This window comes from Dreissena polymorpha, chromosome 12 (assembly GCF_020536995.1).
Source record: "Dreissena polymorpha isolate Duluth1 chromosome 12, UMN_Dpol_1.0, whole genome shotgun sequence".
NCBI classification, from domain to species: domain Eukaryota; kingdom Metazoa; phylum Mollusca; class Bivalvia; order Myida; family Dreissenidae; genus Dreissena; species Dreissena polymorpha.
In genome coordinates, this window is record NC_068366.1 from 26955977 (window position 1) to 26970253 (window position 14277).

Consider the following 14277-nt stretch of genomic DNA (forward strand, 5'->3'; position numbering starts at 1 on the left):
TTAAGGTCAAGCTCACTGTATCTATAAACTGAAAGATTGATATTTTGCATAAAACCTTGAAATGCTGAAAATAATGTTTTGTTGAGGTAGATTTTGATTCAATTTGGGACAAGTTAAAAAAAAATAATCTAAAAATAGAGAAACATTTTCTGATCAATGGCTTTGGAGTATTGTTTTGAAGTTTTATGTGTTGGTAGCTTACATGCTGACTAAGCTTGGAATTGCATAATTATTGAATTATTAACTTAAACGTTAAAAGCCTGGTTTTATGGCATTGTCATGTTTCTTGTTTTTATCAATTATGTTTTTTTTTAAAGTTTTCCAAATGTGTTCAAAAAGGTAAACCTATGTGACTTGATTTAACAAACAGTATGTTAAGTGATCAACTGTTGTTTTTTTTCTCAGATATTTGTAACATCAGAAAGATAAATGTTTTCTCTGTTATAATTTTGTAAATATTGATTTTTGTTTCAAAGTTCAAACACATTTTTGGTTTCTAGATACAGTCGAAACTGACCTAACGGCCACCTGAATTTACCAGTAACCTGCAGACAACGGTCAGTCTGGAATCCCCCCGACGAAAAACACTCTATATTACACTTGAATTTAACGGCCACCTGTCCATAACGGCCAACAGCCACTATATTCCACTCCGAAATTCATGTTTGAAGTGAAATCAACAGTCACGCGTCAGTCGTCTCAAGTCGCGAAAATTAAAAAAAATAAATTAAATTAAATTATAATGCTTTTTGTGTGATGTTTGAGTACGAATAAATTTTAACAAACTTTTTGCGTCTTTTTCTTTGAATTAGAACGGTACAATTACACCGTACTATCAGTTTATGACAGCAAAACCGCTTTTTAGTCTTGTACGGAAGTGACATCAACGGCACGTGACAAGCTTTGTTTACAGAATGATCGAGATGCATGATTAAACAATAATACTAGCGTTGATAAAGTCATTGCTTTAGTTTAATAACAATATGAAATTAAATCAATATATAAGATATTATTCTTTATTATTCAATGTAAGTCAATTCTGTTATTATGCTTAGTTAACGGCAATGAGCATTTGTTTTACACTGTATGCAAACGACTGGGTGGGGTAACGACGTTGCAATACTACCAACTGACAAACCATCTTAAAATTGTGATCCGAATTCAACGGTCACCTGTGGACAACGGTCACTTTGGTCATTTCCCTTGACTGACCGCTGAATTCAGGTTTGACTGTATACTGATTTTTTTCAAGACTCTTTACCCTGACGTCATGCTCTTGGGGTCAAAACAAATTTTCCTTCGAAAGTATCATCATACAGATAATGTCCTACAAAGTTTGTTTGCATTGTGCTTCTGGGGTAAAAACTGGCCATGTGTAAGTGGCTGCATGAATTAACTTATAATTAAAAATAGCATGATGACAGACTTTAAAAATGACCCCTCAAATCCAAAGGCTTAGAGTGTTGGAGTGTGTTATTTGATATGTGAAAGCCTTTTGTGGTCCTCAACAAGTTTGCTAACATTATTGGACAGAGGTCAAAATGGGCCATGCCCTGTATATCACACAGTTTATATACTTAAAATAGAATATGACTTAAAAAATAATCACATGAGACGCAAGGCTATCCTTTTATAATCCTATAGTGACTATGTTAAATGATTGTTCAAATGATGCCCTGAAAACAAACTTGTCATGACCTTGAGACATTTTAAATTACTTAATATTGATTGAGTATCCAACTAACAAAACTTTGTAGGGCTCCGGCTGTTGTTCTGCAAATTCACCAATGGCAAAAATTTCGCAATTTTGGCAATTAAAATAGTCCTTTGGCGAAAATCCCTGGCGAACGTTTTTAAAATCAGAAATTATGCATGGTACCGTTATATTAGTGCTCTAGAGGACGCATACATAATCGTATGATGTTAGTCTGTATTTCTTGTTTTGTTGAATTCTCAAGTGAGCATTATTCGATTTTTAATCGGAAAACTCTTCAGAATCCTAATTGAAATGCAAGGTCAAAAAATCGTCACATAAACAGTGCCAATGTATTTCGTGATGATCCTACATGTACGTTCAATGTCTCATAATCCGCATGGAAAGCATGAGCATATTAAAACTCTGTAGCGCAGAGAACAACGATTTGTATGCCAATGTATTTCGCGATGATCCTACATGTACGTTCAATGTCTCATAATCGGCGTGGAAAGCATGAGCATATTCAAACTTTGTAGCGCAGAGAACAACGATTTCTTTTAATTTCTGTTGAATGTTTCGTAAATCATTTTAACAAAAAATGATATCATGAATTGACATTTCCTCAAATATAAATTGCAAATCAAACATGCTATATCTTTATCGTTGCGGTCGTTTAGATAAATCATTATTGAAACAGTTATTGTAATGTATACTGATTAAAATCCGGGGAAAACTGAATTAAGTGTTGGTAGAATGCAATGTTTTGACAAAAGGGATTTAAAATATACGAATGCAACCTTTTGCTGATATGGTTAATATTTTCTGTGAATAAATTAGATTTGTTTTACAGGGCTTTTACACCCTTTAGCGATTACTCGTTAAATTTATATATAATTTATATAATACATATATATAGCCTGCTAAAACTTGGCTACAGATTCTAATAAAGATTTGCTACAAAAACTTCCATTTGGTTAAAATGTTGGCTAGAGAAATTTTAGAGCCAGGTGGGTCCTGCATAATTTTACTTCATGATCAGTATAATTTACATATTCTTATTAATTTATCGCAGTTGCAAGTGCCCTCTTCAAACGATCCTAAATCTCTCCCTTAAGTTTGTATATTAACTTTGAATTTTAACACAGAAAACATTTCTTTTGTAGGACAGAGATATTTGTTTGGTTCAACATTGAAGATGAATGTCAATTATGGTGAGGTGTATGACAACTTAAAGCAAGCCCGAGAGCACTGCTTGTTTGGCAAGTATGACACCTCTGCAGTCTACTACCAAGGCGTTGTACAGCAGTTGCAGAAAATCTTGATGACAGTCAAAGAGCCGCAAAGGAAAGCAAGATACCAGAAGGTTATTTAATTAGTAATTGTTCTCTTTCATTATTGCTCTTTGTATATTTTATATGCATGTTAATCTTAAATACATTGTAAGGTACTATAATTGGGTCATAAGGATTAAGTATGAAAGAACGTGGAAGGAGCCTATTTTTCAATGGTGGCTGCTTCTTGCAATGCAACATTTTGCAATCAGACAAGCATGTTTAATTGAAATAAATTATCTTCAAAGTACAAGCTTACCTGTGTGAAGCAGCCAGTTACAAGATTTTGTTAAGAGGCTGCTTTAGGCAGAGGGATATCTTAATTATTCTGATTGTTATAAATGTACCGGTACACATATTTATAAAAAAACATTGACAATCATTATCATCACTGTAATCATCATCATTTGATTGTTTAAAGAAAGATCTACAGCAAAATAATGAACTTACATTTAATATTATATTCAGTGCTCCAGCCAGCTTTTCAAAATAGAGGGGAGCTTCCCCAAAAAGGGCACATTTCACGCGTAATTTTAGAAAATAGGGCATTTGGTTATAAATATACCTAAGTATATACTTTGGTTATACTAAATACTTATGAAATGTAAACATTAGTGCATTGGAAGCTTTCACCAATTGTATGCTGTTCCTCATTTTGTGTAATGAAATTACAATAAATATATTTCTATCTACATTGGCGCTAAGGAAAACAACTTAGTAGCCAATTTCATAACCGACTTGGGCTAGCATCTGACTACACGCGTAAGAGATATGTAGATATCATAATTCTTTCCGGTGTGTGTGTGGGGGGAGATTTTGATGTTTTTTATCACCTATCATCATTGAACTGCATGTTAATCTTTTAGGTTCCAGTTTCAGCATCAGTGGCCTTGTAGAAGAACAAAGAAAACATGAAAAAAAGAAAAGAAAAGAAAACATGAAATAAATTCAGGGGTTTCACTGGGTCAAAAAACGTTCTGACTGTCACCACTTAAATTCGTTGCTTTAAATATCTTTGAGCTAATGTTTGTCCACAATAATATTAATTAAAACAAAAATCTATATTGTCTTTATTGACAAATTTAAAGTCTAAACAATGATCAATGTCACCATGAAGTAGCATATAGTCTGGAGATTAAAATGAAACATTGTTATTGTTAATAACAGGATATATTTATTTTACATGTTATTTCAACTAATGTCAACAACGTTGACAGTTTTGTTAGGTCTCGAAAATATATGACAATATCAAAATTTCATTTTACTCGCAGAGTGATTAATCCGCCTTCCAAACAAGCTCTTTATTTGTTGAAATAACAACTGTCTGTCCCTATTCATGTTAAAATTCATCATGATTGAGGACAGACAGTGTTTTAAAGTTCAGAAATAAAATCCAAACACAAATAAGTTCTTCCATGCCGTAATTTCGGACTGAAAGTTAACCGCATATTCGTATTAAAAATAGGTGATTAATTTTTATTTTTTATTAAATATTATTTAATATTTTATAATTTATATTAAATTACACATTAATGTAGTTTATGGACTGAATTTGTATAAAAATCATTCTTAGATTCATTAAACGAAGCTTAATTAAATGTCAAGGTAATACATACCGACCTATGTATAACACAAACATTTTTTAGCTCATCTATTTAAAAAAAAAAAAAAAGAGCTATTGTCCTCACCTTGGCGTCGGCGTCCTGTTAAGTTTTGCGTTTAGGTCCATATTTCTCATAAAGTATCAATGCTATTGCATTCAAACTTGGTACACTTACTTACTATCATGAGGGGACTGGGCAGGCAAAGTTGACAGAATTATGTGCCCTTTTTATACTTAGAAAATTGAAAATTTTGGTTAAGTTTTGTGTTTAGGTCCATTTTATTCCTTAAGTATCAAAGCTATTGCTTTCATACTTGCAACACTTACTAACTATCATAAGGGGACTGTGCAGGCAAAGTTATGTAACTCTGACTGGCATTTCGACAGAATTATGTGCCCTTTTTATACTTAGAAAATTGAAAATTTGGTTAAGTTTTGTGTTTAGGTCCACTTTATTCCTAAAGTATCAAAGCTACATGTATTGCTTTCATACTTGCAACACTTACTAACTATCATAAGGGGACTGCAGGCAAAGTTATGTAACTCTGACTGGCATTTTGACGGAATTATGGGCCCTTTATACTTAGAAAATTGAAAATTTTGTTAAGTTTTGTGTTTTGGTCCACTTTACCCCTAAAGTATCATAGATATTGCTTTCATACTTGGAACACTCGCAAACTTTCATAAGGGGACAGTAAAAGACAAGTTGCATAACTCTGGTTGTCATTTTTACGGACTTATGGCCCTTTTTTGACTTAGTAACTTTGAATATATGGTTAAATTTTGTGTTTAGATACACTTTACTAATAAAGTATCAAGGCTATTACTTTCAAACTTCAAATACTTTCATGCTATCATGAGGGTACTGTACCTGGCAAGTTAGATTTTACTTTGAACTTTGAATGACCTTGACTCTCAAGGTCAAATTATTAAATTTTGCTAAAATTGCCATAACTTCTTTATTTATGATTAGATTTGAATCATTTGATTGCTACTTTGACAAAACAACACTTACCTGACATACCACAATAGACTCCACCCATACCATCCCCCCCGCCCCCCCCCCCCCCCCCCCCGCCAGCCAACCCCCCCCCCTGAATCCCCCCCCATTTTTTTTTAAAGATCATATAGTAAGTGACCACCACACCCTCACACTATACCCCGCCCACCCCCCCCCCCCCCATTTTTTTTTAAACATGTATTTTTTTTTCATTTTTGGAAGATAATGTAATAAATGACCACACCCCCACACTATACACCCTCTCCAACCCTCCCTCCTTTGTGATTAAAATTGAGATAGGTCCCTTCACATTTAAAAAGAAAAATAGATGGGCGGTCTGCACCCGCAAGGCGGTGCTCTTGTTTTTATTAATCAATCTTAAAGGCTCAATAAAAGGAATTTTTCTCTTTGATCATTTTGTAGGGTAATAACAACTAATGACGATTTCAAAATAACATATAATGCAAACAAAATTGTTATGCAATATTGACAAATTCAATTCAGTGTTGTTGCTTTTTATTTCAATTTAGTTTGTTTTAGCCTCAACATGCAAAAAAACTGATACTCTGACAACTGAGATAATCTTTCACTCCCAGATCACTCTTGCAACAATATGCTAATTATTGATTTCTTAACAAACAATTCATTGGGCCATGTTTGTTTTCACTGAGGGGATCTGCTATAGTAATCAGATGTCTCATGGGCCATGTGTGTTTTCACTGAGGGGATCTGCTCTAGTAAGCAGATGTCTCATCAGCCATGTCTACTTTCATTGAGGGGATCTGCTCTAGTAAGCAGATGTCTCATGGGCCATGTTTGTTTTCAATGAGGGGATCTGCTCTATGAATCAGATGTCTCATGAGCTATGTTTGTTTTCACTGAGGGGATCTGCTCTAGTAATAGATGTCTCATGGGCTATGTTTGTTTTTACTGAGGGGATCTGCTCTAGTAAGCAGATGTCTCATGGGCTATGTTTGTTTTCACTGAGGGGATCTGCTCTAGTAATCAGATGTCTTATGGGCTATGTTTGTTTTCACTGAGAGGATCTGCTCTAGTAATCAGATGTCTTATGGGCCATGTTCCATGTCTGTTTTCATTGAGAGGATCTGCTCTAGTAAGCAGATGTCTCATGGGCCATGTTTGTTTTCACTGAGGGGATCTGCTCTAGTAATCAGATGTCTCATGGGCTATGTTTGTTTTCACTGAGAGGATCTGCTCTATTAATCAGATGTCTCCTGGGCCATGCTTGTTTTCACTGAAGGGATCTGCTCTACTTATCAGATGTCTCATTGGCTATTTTTGTTTTCACTGAAGGGATCTGCTCTAGTAGCAGATGTCTCATGGGCCATGTTTGTTTTCAATGAGGGGATCTGCTCTATTAATCAGATGTATCATGGGCTATGTTTGTTTTCAATGAGGGGATCTGCTCTAGTAATCTTGTCTCATTTGCCATGTTTATTTTCACTGAGGGGATCTGCTCTAGTAATCTTGTCTCATTTGCCATATTTGTTTTCACTGATAGGATCTGCTCTAGTAATCAGATGATTCATTGGCTATGTTTGTTTTCACTGAGGGGATCTGTTCTAGTAGTCATGTTTCATGGGCCATGTTTGTTTTCAATGAGGGGATCTGCTATAGTAATCAGATGTCTCATGGGCCATGTTCAATGTCTGTTTTTATTGAGGGGATCTGCTCTAGTAAGCATATGTCTTATGGGCCATGGTCCATGTCTGTTGTCATTGAGGGGATCTGCTCAAGTAAGCAAATGTCTCATGGGCTATGTTTGTTTTCACTAAGGGGATCTCCTCTAGTAATCAGATGTCGCATGGGCCATGTCCCATGTCTGTTTTCATTGAGGGAATCTGCTCTAGTCATCATATGTCTCATGGGCCATGTTCCATGTCTGTTTTCATTGAGGGGATCTGCTCTAGTTAGCAGATGTCTTATGGGCCATGTTTGTGTTCATAGAGGGGATCTGCTCTAGTCATCAGATGTCTCATGGGCCATGTTCCATGATTGTTTTCATTGAGGGGATCTGCTCTTGTAAGAAGATGTCTAATGGGCCATGTTCCATGTCTGTTTTCATTGAGGGGATCTGCTCTAGTAAGCAGATGTCTCATCGGCCATGTCTATTTTCACTGAGGGGATCTGCTCAAGTAAGCAGATGTCTCATGGGCTATGTTTGTTTTCACTGAGGGGATCTGCTCTAGTAATCAGATGTCTTATGGGCCATGTTCAATGTCTGTTTTTCATTGAGGGGATCTGCTCTAGTAAGCAGATGTCTCTTGGGCCATGTCTGTTTTCACTGAGGGGATCTGCTATAGTAAGCAGATGTATCATGGGCTGTGTTGGTTTTCACTGAGGGGATCTGCTATATTAATCTTGTCTCATTTGCCATGTTTGTTTTCACTGAGGTGATCTGCTTTAGTAATCTTGTCTCATTTGCCATGTTTGTTTTCACTGAGGGGATTTGCTCTAGTAATCAGATGACTCATGGGCTATGCTTGTTTTTACTGAGGGGATCTGTTCTAGTAATCATGTTTCATGGGTCATGTTTGTTTTCACTGAGGGGATCTGCTCTAGTAAGCAGATGTCTCATGGACTATGTTTGTTTTCACTGAGGGGATCTGCTCTAGTAATCAGTTGTCTTATGGGCTATGTTTGTTTTCACTGAGGGGATCTGCTCAAGTAAGCAGATGTCTCATGGGCTATGTTTGTTTTCACTGAGGGGATCTGCTCTAGTTATCAGATGTCTTATGGGCCATGTTCCATGTCTGTTTTCATTGAGGGGATCTGCTCTAGTAAACAGATGTTTCATGGGCCATGTTTGTTTCACTGAGGGGATCTGCTCTATTAATCAGATGTCTCTTGGGCCATATCTGTTTTCAATGAGGGGATCTGCTCTAGTAAGCAGATGTCTCCTGTGCCATGTCTGTTTTCACTGAGGGGATCTGCTCTAGTAATCAGATGTCTCATGGGCTATGTTTGTTTTCACTGAGGGGATCTGTTCTAGTAATCATGTTTCATGGGTCATGTTTGTTTTCACTAAGGTGACCACCACAGTCAAGCATACCCCCTCATGGGCCATGTTCCATTTTGTTTTTCAATGTATTTTTTTTTCATTTTTGAAGATAATTGTAATCAATGAGAATCATATTCTCATGGACCATGTTTGTGATTCAATTGAGATAGGTCCCTGCACATTTAATCAGAAAAATCATGGGCGGTCTGCACCCGCAAGGGTGATCTGCTCTATTAATCAGATCTTAAAGGCTCAATGTTTTTTCTCTGATCATTTTGTAGGGTAATCAACTAATGACGATTTCAAAATAACATATAATGCAAACAAAAATTGTTATGCAATATTGACAAATTCAATTCAGTGTTGTTGCTTTTTATTTCAATTTAGTTTGTTTTAGCCTCAACATGCAAAAAAACTGATACTCTGACAACTGAGATAATCTTTCACTCCCAGATCACTCTTGCAACAATATGCTAATTATTGATTTCTTAACAAACAATTCATTGGGCCATGTTTGTTTTCACTGAGGGGATCTGCTATAGTAATCAGATGTCTCATGGGCCATGTGTGTTTTCACTGAGGGGATCTGCTCTAGTAAGCAGATGTCTCATCAGCCATGTCTACTTTCATTGAGGGGATCTGCTCTAGTAAGCAGATGTCTCATGGGCCATGTTTGTTTTCAATGAGGGGATCTGCTCTATGAATCAGATGTCTCATGAGCTATGTTTGTTTTCACTGAGGGGATCTGCTCTAGTAATAGATGTCTCATGGGCTATGTTTGTTTTTACTGAGGGGATCTGCTCTAGTAAGCAGATGTCTCATGGGCTATGTTTGTTTTCACTGAGGGGATCTGCTCTAGTAATCAGATGTCTTATGGGCTATGTTTGTTTTCACTGAGAGGATCTGCTCTAGTAATCAGATGTCTTATGGCCATGTTCCATGTCTGTTTTCATTGAGAGGATCTGCTCTAGTAAGCAGATGTCTCATGGGCCATGTTTGTTTTCACTGAGGGGATCTGCTCTAGTAATCAGATGTCTCATGGGCTATGTTTGTTTTCACTGAGAGGATCTGCTCTATTAATCAGATGTCTCCTGGGCCATGCTTGTTTTCACTGAAGGGATCTGCTCTACTTATCAGATGTCTCATTGGCTATTTTTGTTTTCACTGAAGGGATCTGCTCTAGTAGCAGATGTCTCATGGGCCATGTTTGTTTTCAATGAGGGGATCTGCTCTATTAATCAGATGTATCATGGGCTATGTTTGTTTTCAATGAGGGGATCTGCTCTAGTAATCTTGTCTCATTTGCCATGTTTATTTTCACTGAGGGGATCTGCTCTAGTAATCTTGTCTCATTTGCCATATTTGTTTTCACTGATAGGATCTGCTCTAGTAATCAGATGATTCATTGGCTATGTTTGTTTTCACTGAGGGGATCTGTTCTAGTAGTCATGTTTCATGGGCCATGTTTGTTTTCAATGAGGGGATCTGCTATAGTAATCAGATGTCTCATGGGCCATGTTCAATGTCTGTTTTTATTGAGGGGATCTGCTCTAGTAAGCATATGTCTTATGGGCCATGGTCCATGTCTGTTGTCATTGAGGGGATCTGCTCAAGTAAGCAAATGTCTCATGGGCTATGTTTGTTTTCACTAAGGGGATCTCCTCTAGTAATCAGATGTCGCATGGGCCATGTCCCATGTCTGTTTTCATTGAGGGAATCTGCTCTAGTCATCATATGTCTCATGGGCCATGTTCCATGTCTGTTTTCATTGAGGGGATCTGCTCTAGTTAGCAGATTGTCTTATGGGCCATGTTTGTGTTCATAGAGGGATCTGCTCTAGTCATCAGATGTCTCATGGGCCATGTTCCATGATTGTTTTCATTGAGGGGATCTGCTCTTGTAAGAAGATGTCTAATGGGCCATGTTCCATGTCTGTTTCATTGAGGGGATCTGCTCTAGTAAGCAGATGTCTCATCGGCCATGTCTATTTTCACTGAGGGGATCTGCTCAAGTAAGCAGATGTCTCATGGGCTATGTTTGTTTTCACTGAGGGGATCTGCTCTAGTAATCAGATGTCTTATGGGCCATGTTTCAATGTCTGTTTTTCATTGAGGGGATCTGCTCTAGTAAGCAGATGTCTCTTGGGCCATGTCTGTTTTCACTGAGGGGATCTGCTATAGTAAGCAGATGTATCATGGGCTGTGTTGGTTTTCACTGAGGGGATCTGCTATATTAATCTTGTCTCATTTGCCATGTTTGTTTTCACTGAGGTGATCTGCTTTAGTAATCTTGTCTCATTTGCCATGTTTGTTTTCACTGAGGGGATTTGCTCTAGTAATCAGATGACTCATGGGCTATGCTTGTTTTTACTGAGGGGATCTGTTCTAGTAATCATGTTTCATGGGTCATGTTTGTTTTTCACTGAGGGGATCTGCTCTAGTAAGCAGATGTCTCATGGACTATGTTGTTTTCACTGAGGGGATCTGCTCTAGTAATCAGTTGTCTTATGGGCTATGTTTGTTTTCACTGAGGGGATCTGCTCAAGTAAGCAGATGTCTCATGGGCTATGTTTGTTTTCACTGAGGGGATCTGCTCTAGTTATCAGATGTCTTATGGGCCATGTTCCATGTCTGTTTTCATTGAGGGGATCTGCTCTAGTAAACAGATGTTTCATGGGCCATGTTTGTTTCACTGAGGGGATCTGCTCTATTAATCAGATGTCTCTTGGGCCATATCTGTTTTCAATGAGGGGATCTGCTCTAGTAAGCAGATGTCTCCTGTGCCATGTCTGTTTTCACTGAGGGGATCTGCTCTAGTAATCAGATGTCTCATGGGCTATGTTTGTTTTCACTGAGGGGATCTGTTCTAGTAATCATGTTTCATGGGTCATGTTTGTTTTCACTAAGGGGATCTGCTCTAGTAAGCAGATGTCTCATGGGCCATGTTCCATATCTGTTTTCATTGGCTATGTTTGTTTTCACTGAAGGGATCTGTTCTAGTAATCATGTTTCATGGACCATGTTTGTATTCAATGAGAGGATCTGCTCTCGTAATCAGATGTCTCATGGGCCATGTTTGTTTTCACTAAGGGGATCTGCTCTATTAATCAGATGTCTCATGGGCAATGTTTTTTCACTGAGGGGATCTGCTCTATTAATCAGATGTATCATGGGCTATGTTTGTTGTCAATGAGGGGATCTGCTCTAGTAATCAGATGTCTCATGGGCCATGTTTGTTTTCACTGGGGGGATCTGCTCTATTAATCAGAGGTCTCATGGGCTATGTTTGTTTTCACTGAGGGGATCTGCTCTATTAATCAGATGTATCATGGGCTGTGTTTGTTTTCAATGAGGGGATCTGCTCTAATAATCAGATGTCTCATGGGCTATGTTTGTTTCACTGAGGGGATCTGCTCTAGTAAGCAGATGTCTCACGGGCTATGTTTGTTTTCACTGAGGAGATCTGCTCTATTAATCAGATGTCTCATGGGCTATGTTTGTTTTCACTGAGGGTATCTGCTCTATTAATCAGATGTATCATGGGCTGTGTTTGTTTTCAATGAGGGGATCTGCTGTATTAATCAGATGTCTCATGGGCTACTGTGAAACCATTATTAATCGTCAGGCATTAATTTTCATAAATTTCGTCAGTCGACCGATCGGCGAATTTAAGATCCTAACGAACAATCATGCTCTATGTTTGAACAAAAACAAACACTAAGTTGAACAATATTTTAAAATTTTACCGTAGACATGAGGCATTAAATTCCAACATAATCCATGCACACATTCACTGCTGTTTCGTAATCAAGATTAATCCGGTTTTGACACAAAGGGATGTAGATTACACAAGGTACTTAACTGACACGTTACACTACTTTGAAACGCGTGTGCAGTACAGCTGTATCGAATGCGTTGACTTCGTTTCTGTAGAATGGTAATGAATTAGCGCTAATTGTTAATAACTTTATTACCCATTAGGTGCATTGTGTTTTTCAGGGGTGTTGCATATTAGCCATCACTCAGCGAATGCCGATGAAAGACAATAAACCAAATGAAAAGATGACGATGTGTGATCAACATGCGTATTTATCACAAATTAATAAAGAATATTTTATTTGCTATTTGTTGTTTGATTGTTTGCGTTTAACCACACTTATTACTATTTTATATGTATCAATTTATTTATTTTAAATTATTTACATTATTGATTTATATACCGGTAGTTTACTTTTGGCAATTATAATAATAGAATAAGACTAATTGGCAATTGGCTTCGTTGTTACAAACACTCGTTAACGGTTATTCGATCCCACTTGTCCGCTAATCATAACAATGAACGTGTGAATGGCATACATTAAGAGGGTCCATTACTGTCCCTTGATAACAAAAGACTACTTAATTGGCATGTGACAAACAGGCCCCACCTCCTGCAGTGATTCTCAAGTGTGTTCTCGCATTCGTACCACGATTTTTCGCAACTGCGATTGATCGCGAATATGTATTACACACAAATCGGATATTGACTGACGCATTTTTTTAAAATTCAAAATAAGAAATCGGCGAATTTAAGTGCTGACGAAATCGTCATTTTTATAAAAATGACGAAATTTTGTGCTGTCGAAAATAAATGGTTTCACAGTATGTTTGTTTTCACTGAGGGGATCTGCTCTATTAATCAGATGTATCATGGGCTGTGTTTGTTTTCAATGAGGGGATCTGCTCTAATAATCAGATGTCTCATGGGCTATGTTTGTTTCACTGAGGGGATCTGCTCTGTTAATCAGATGTCTCATGAGCTATGTTTGTTTTCAATGAGGGGATCTGCTCTAGTAAGCAGATGTCTCAAGGGCTATGTTTGTTTTCAATGAGGGGATCTGCTAATCAGCTGTCTCATGGACCATGTTTGTTTTCAATGAGGGTATCTGCTCTATTAATCAGATGTATCATGGGCTATGTTTGTTTTCTTTGTGGGGATATGCTCTATTAATCAGATGTCTCATGGGCTATGGTTGTTTTCACTGAGGGGATCTGCTCTATTAATCAGATGTCTCATGGGCTATGTTTTTTTCAATGAGGGGATCTGCTCTAGTAATAGATGTCTCATGGGCCATGTTTGTTTTTAATGAGGGGATCTGCTCTATTATTCAGATGTATCATGGGCTATGTTTGTTTTCAATGAGGGGATCTGCTCTATTAATCAGATATCTCATGGGCTTTGTTTGTTTTCACTGAGGGGATCTGCTCTATTAATCAGATGTCTCATGGGCTATGTTTGTTTTCAATGAAGGGATCTGCTCTATTGATCTGATGTCTCATGGGCCATGTTTGTTTTTTTTTTGAATGAGGGGATCTGCTCTAGTAAGCAGATGTCTGATGGGCTAAGTTTGTTTTCAATGAGGGGATCTGCTCTATTAATCAGATGTCTGATGAACTATGTTTGTTTTCAATGAGGGGATCTGCTCTATTAATCAGATGTCTCATGGGCCATGTTTGTTTTCAATGAGGGGATCTGCTCTAGTAAGCACATGTCTTATGGGCTATGTTTGTTTTCAATGAGGGGATCTGCTCTAGTAATCAGATTTCTCATGGGCCATGTTTGTTTAAAATGAGGGGATCTGCTCTA

At 37.4% G+C, this 14277-nt stretch overlaps 1 protein-coding gene across 1 annotated transcript in view; it reads left to right on the plus strand.

The window, feature by feature from the left end:
• Positions 1 to 14277, plus strand: part of LOC127853305 (katanin p60 ATPase-containing subunit A1-like) — a 33940-nt gene that overhangs the window by 2766 nt on the left and 16897 nt on the right. The window contains exon 2 of the mRNA XM_052387713.1: positions 2860 to 3059. Coding sequence (XP_052243673.1) covers positions 2892 to 3059 — 168 coding nt within the window. The 5' untranslated portion in view covers positions 2860 to 2891. The remainder of the gene's footprint in view (positions 1 to 2859; positions 3060 to 14277) is intronic.